Here is a 6000-nt window from a genome sequence, read left to right as displayed (position 1 = left end):
TAACTTTGCATTGACAAGCACACCTAGAGCCTCATTGATGTGTCATGTAGACGGTCTCTTGGTACCATGCACAAACAAGTTCTCCAAGAGATTCTGTGTTGGCTGAACTCCCTCCCTTTCCACCCTCTCATTTGATAGGACAAGGGGAATGGTTTTAAACTGAGACAGGGGAGGTTTAGGTTAGATATTAGGAGGAAGTTTTTCACACAGAGGGTGGTGACACACAGGAACAGGTTGCCCAAGGACACTGTGGATGCCCCATCCCTGGAGGCATTCAAGGGCAGGCTGGATGTGGCTCTGGGCAGCCTGGTCTGCTGGTTGGCGACCTCACACATAGCAGGGGGTTGAAACTAGATGATCATTGTGGTCCTTTTCAACCCAGGCCATTCTATGATTCTGTGATTTGTAATCCCTTAGCAGGAATGGCAACAACAGCAATAGCACAGAAGCACAGGAGAAGTATTCTGTATTCTCCTCTCAGTGGATTTAGCAGCTGGAAGCCACAAGCAAAGGTGAGTTCGGGAACTGCGAGTCCCCCTCGATGAACCAACAAGGCCCGAGCGCAGCCCCTCCACAGCTTCAGCTCGGGTGGCCAGGAGGCTCCGTGACGCAGGCGGACAGGAGGCTCCGCCCGCTGCGCGTTACCACAGCAACCGTTCGCCGCGTCTTCGCCGGGACGGAGGAGTTCTCGCGAGTTTTCGGCGGGCAGGAGCGGTGGGCGCGGGGCGTGCCGGAAGGCGGCGCAGATTTGAAGGTAGCGGCGGGCTGTGTCTGGTGGAAATGGTGAGTGCAGGTTGCGGCTTCTTCGGGCGCCTTGGTGCTGCTTGCCCGCTTTCGTGCCGCGCTGCGTTACCCCGAGCGCTGCTGGGGGCACGTATACTTCGTGCTGGGCCGGGCGCGCGGGACAACGGCCGCAGGCGTGCCGTCGGCTGGCCGCTGCCCCGCGTCCCGCCAGTCCCGGGGCACGCAGGGCGCATGGGCACGGCCGGCCCCGCCGCGGGTTGGTGTGGGCGTGGAGGCGAGCTCGGCAGTCTCGTTGGTTTGTTTGTGAAGTGACGTGGCGACCGGTTCCGGTGCTGTGTGTGGTACTGGATCTCAAAAGGAAACGTGTGTGCTCAGCGTGATGAGCTTTTGAAAGTGGCAGCTCGATAACTTGGCTGGTAGAGAATTATCAAGTCCTGGGCAAAGGCTGAGCCTCGGTGGTAACGGCGCTTTAAGGTGCTGCGTTCTGCTCACTTCTTGTATTCAAGCGCTCAATCGTTATAAGGCTTTTCTGGTGGAGTGTTTGGAGTGACTTTGCAGCCTTCTGCATGTGGGTGAAATGGGTGTAAAGGTGAGGGCTTAAAAGTTAAACATTTCTATAAACATCTGCCAATGTGAAGGCTAACATGTCAAGAGGTAAAACGTAGGGAAAGAAAAAAAAAAAAAAAAAAAAAGACTGGGGTTTAACCTAGCTAGTCAGTAGGTGTTTTGACTGCAGAGATGGTGATGGTAACCTGTTCAAAGCTCCTATTTCACCGTTAAGCCCTAGTGCTCTGGCTTCTTGAAGAGCACGTATTTTCTCAAGTGAACAACTGAGCTGAAGTGATGCTATCCCAATCTTCAGGTCTCATAAAGCTGATAGGACTAAAGGTGGTGGCCTTAAGTTGCCCCAGAGAAGGTTCAGTTTGGGTATTAAAAAAAAGCGTTCTCAGAAGTAGTGGTGAGGCATTGGCACAGGCTGCCCAGGGAGGTGGTGCAGTCATCATCCATAGAGGTGTTCCAGAACAGTGTGGATGTGGCACTGAGGGATGTGGTCAGTGGGCATGGTGGGAGTAGGCTGCTGGTTGGACTGGGTGGTCTCAGAGGTCTTTTCCAACTCTAATGATTCTATAATTCTGTGTTGTTTCACAGTGGCTTTAAAAAGTGTAGAAGTTACTATCAAAATATTTCTGTTTGTGGACTACAAAGAAGCCTTGAGGAGAGATCTCTGGGAATCTGCTTGAACAGAACTCATGTGGCAATATTAGTGTGTCATGGTGTGAGGTTTTGCATCGAGCACAACTTTCAGGGTGAAAATTGAGCCTTCAGTCTCAGCTTTTGACTGCAAGGATTGACTCATAAATCTTAGTTGTGCTTCCACCAAGGCTTTGCATAACCAGTTTGCTTATAGTCTCATAGTTATTATGAAGTGCAGCTATATTTTTTGAAGGCTATTTGTTACAATGAACGTGTGTTTGAAGATATATTCCCATAGGCAGCTCTAACTGAGGAAGCTGAACTGAAGTTTTTCTCCTCAATCTCCATCATTCGTGCATAAATAAATAAATTCATATAAATGTATTTGTTATTTGTGTTCTATGTCATAACATCATGTAGTGCACTGAGAGTAAAAGAATTAATGCTCCGGTTCCGTGTACTGTCGATATATTTGGGTACCTGGTTCTCTGAGGAGAACAACTGTATATCCCAGAAGACTTTCACTGTTCTGTTTCTGTTTTCCCTCTCTTCCCCACCTACCCTTTTCCCTTTTTTGGGCCAGTGGGCCTGTATGCCTTCTGTCCCATCATAGACACAGATAGATGTAGAGATAACACCATGACACTGGGCTTGATTAATGATTTATGCTTACAGAATGATTCTTTGCCATTGTAGTCACATGCTGTTTTGTCTCTTCCCGCACCTGCTGTATCCTGTGGAGAGATAAATATTAGCACTTTTATTTACTGTTGTAGCTTTAACAGAGTTTGTTTTTGTTTTTCTTAACAGGAGTTTTAGATTCTGTGAGACGCTGAAAGTGAAGTGGAATAAGCAGATAATTATCAAACCTTTATTTTGAATTTCTTCCAAGAAGGGAAACCTGTAGAAAATGCCACCTGGGAAAGTTCTACAGCCTGTACTGAAAATGAAGGTGGATGAACTCTTCTTGTGCTGGCTGAGTCAGCCTACAACTCAGCTGATGCTGAAGGACTGCTTGAAAAGAATCAAGAATGAGGGGAAAACTGAAATTGGCAGTGGAGATGCAGGAAACAGTGAAAATGAGAGGTTCACAACTAAAAATTCCAATTCAAAGCAAAGCATATTAGGAGATATCAGGCTGCCTTTGATGCCTTTCACTCCTCCTCAGCTTTCTACTTCTCTTCCTTTAGCAACTTCAACCAGCCTAAGGAATGCATCTAATGTTAAAGGAACACGTAGATCATCAGGAACCAGAGTAGTAAGTTTTGTTTCTTTCTTATTACGCCTGTTTGTTGAAATGGAAGTGAATTCATGTTTATGGGTGTGGTGAGTTATGCAAGTAATAAGTTTCCTCAACAGGAGGTGTTGGGATGGGAGCAAAGCAGCAGCACAGAACGTGAAATATCAATGTTAGCATTAATGGCTAAGTGGCTTAATGTGCAAGGAGCCAAGACAGTCTTTTGAAACATCTTTTGCTTTTTATAAGAGGTGTGCACTTGACGCAAAATGGAAAGTGGATTGTTTTTATTTCCAGTAATTTTTGCTGAGTAGAAAGCATCTTAAAAATGCCATATCCTGTACTTTGGTTTACCTGCCCTGTTTTTGAGCTACGATTTCAGATACCATGTAATATTAATCTGTCTTGTAGCCAACTTGCATCTTCTGTGTTTGTTTTGGTGGATGAAGCATATGTAAGGAAAGATTAGAATCAGCAATTCTTCTGAAGAAGAATTACCCTGTGTGCTAAGGTTAAGGCTGGTATTGATATTCCTGTGTTTCTTAATGAGCATGAGCAAACGAGAAGTGATGGAAAAGCTAGAAATCACCCTGTAAAAGAAAAAGAGGAAAAAAGTTCTTTCGGTAATGTCCTTGTGTCTGTTGAACAGTGTCTAGCGTATGGGAGTGTGGTGGTGTTGATGGTGGGTATTCTTTTTAAGAGTTGGAGAGTGAAAGAAATAAACTTAAAAGCCAGAACTTAGGTAGGAAGGCATAGGTGTGATGGCCATGACTAACCAGGTATCACGCATGAAACATGTCTAATATTTTATTTAAAAATTTAGCATTTTATCAGGCATGGTAACTTACAAAGGCTATTTAGTTTAAAAAACATATCTTGTTTATCATATTTTTTGCAGAAAGTAGCCCAAGACAGATGCCAGTGCTTCAGCTATCACATTTAGACTAATAAGCCCTTCCAGTATATATGTAATCGTGAATAAATGCGAATCCCCATGTTTGTTTGCAGTGTTATTTTTATAAAATACTCCCTTGACTGCAACTATTCCTTGGTCTGATGATACCAGGCACTGTTGTTAGTACAAGACTCCAATTTATTTCTACTGAATCTGCATATTAACAAAGTAATTGTTTTGGTACTGCATGGTACACTCAATGCTTCCTTTCTGAGAAGGTCTTGATTTATAATAGACAATGTCTTCTATGCACAAAAGACATCCCTGCCCCCCAGCCTGATATTTTTCGATGCAATCTAATTTCTAGCCCTTTTAGTAAATTGTAAGAACAAAACTGGATAGAAAATGATCTGATAACTGATGAAATTAAACATTGCATATGCAGTCTGCCTTATATCTAAGGAGTTGTTAACAGAGGCATGTTTCTGCCTTAGTATTATGAATCTGTACACTGGTAATTCATTGCTGGAGTTCGTTGCTCCTGACTGCTCTCCTTACTTTGGTGCGTAACTCAATCCACTGGCCAAACCTTATGTCCCAGGGAAGCCATCTCAACTAAGAGTAGAAAGGTTAAGAATGACTTGTAGAATGGCTGAGAATGACTAAATATCAGTTAATTTTAGTCTGTTCCTGGTCTTCATTGTGTGGCGTATACCTGTATTTTTATACACTGAAGTAACAGTGTGACCTTTGTTTTGTGCTAAACCATTTAATCTGAGGTGTTGTTTTTTTGTTGTATTTTTGTATTTAAAAAAAAAAAACTAATTTTCAAGTCTAGTTCAACAACCTGCAGCCCATGTTTCTTAGATTCAAGGCATTACGCTTAATGTCTAAAACTTGCCTGCATTGTTCTTACCACGCAGGGACATGTGTTTGATGCATAATCTAGCCAGACAGCAAAGCATGATGATCTGTTGACATAATTTTTTTGTTCATACCATCATATTTCCTGTTTTAGTAAAAATGAAGAGAACTTGCAGATATTCGGTCTCTTCTTGTATTGGACAAAAGTGACCAAAGGGGGTTAGAAGCCACTGCTTATTTGTTTGCTGTAATTTCTCTTCATGCACATTGATTGCTTTAAGTAGATGTCATAAAGAAGAACTATAACAGATTCATAAAGATGTAATGTGGCTTACTTAAATGGAATCATTTGCATCGTGCTGAGAAGGAACCTGAATGGGTAGGTTGTTTCTTTCCTGAGAGTTAGACATAGGGAAGTTTCCAAGCAGTGAGGAAGTTATTTGAGGATTTGTTATTCAGCTTAATTGAATTTTCATATAAAATCTAATCTTAAGGGCTTGTAAATTGTATTTGCAGCAAGCACTGGCTCTAAAGATACTGCTGAGAGTTGCATAATTGCATATTCTGCCCTGACCGTGAATTTTCTCATAGAAAGCAAAATGTACCCCTCTTCCTTCTTACGTGGTTATGAATTACCCACTGCAGTGTCAAAAGTGGTCCATCTGGCTTTGTACATCTAATTATGGTTCACAAATTTAGCCACAAAAGCTTTACCTGTTTCATTTGAGATTAAGTAAATTTGAGGTCCTTGTCATGTTTCTGTGAATGAAGGACAATGTTTCAAATAGCTTTTTCTTTAAAAGAGAAGGCTTGTTCTTTGGCTCTAGTAATAGAAATTTATATTCTAAGGAAGTCGTAGAAAATGCTAGATGTCAATGTGCTCAACTCTGTGTGCCTGAGGGTGTTATTAGAAAATGGTTTTCACATCCCATCATGAAGAGCTGGAGAGTTATTACCTTTAGGATCATATAAGTCAACTGAGGCATCTTACTGAAGCTTTTCTTACTGTATACGGGAATGCTGATAACGCAGCATACAGGCAGTAAGTTCATTTGTTATGCTTTTT

The 6000-nt window shown here is 42.6% G+C and overlaps 1 protein-coding gene across 4 annotated transcripts in view; it reads left to right on the top strand.

Moving 5' to 3' along the window:
* Nucleotides 1-709: 709 nt before the first annotated feature.
* PPP2R3B (protein phosphatase 2 regulatory subunit B''beta) overlaps nt 710-6000 on the top strand; it is a 49471-nt gene continuing 44180 nt past the window's right edge. For 2 of the 4 annotated variants that reach the window (XM_042868247.1, XM_042868244.1), the window contains exons 1-2: nt 710-783; nt 2749-3196. In XM_042868247.1, the coding sequence (XP_042724181.1) occupies nt 2849-3196 (348 nt within the window). In that variant the 5' untranslated portion in view covers nt 710-783; nt 2749-2848. Of the gene's footprint in view, nt 784-1052; nt 1334-2748; nt 3197-6000 lie in introns of those variants that run through there. The other 2 variants (XM_042868246.1, XM_042868245.1) reach the window with 2 other exon arrangements.

The sequence above is a fragment of the Lagopus leucura genome, unplaced genomic scaffold, assembly GCF_019238085.1.
Source record: "Lagopus leucura isolate 7727_CA_CO unplaced genomic scaffold, USGS_WTPT01 Super-Scaffold_100001, whole genome shotgun sequence".
Taxonomy (NCBI): Eukaryota; Metazoa; Chordata; class Aves; order Galliformes; family Phasianidae; genus Lagopus; species Lagopus leucura.
Note: the sequence above shows the minus strand (reverse complement) of the source record. Positions and strands in the feature narration are given on the sequence as shown.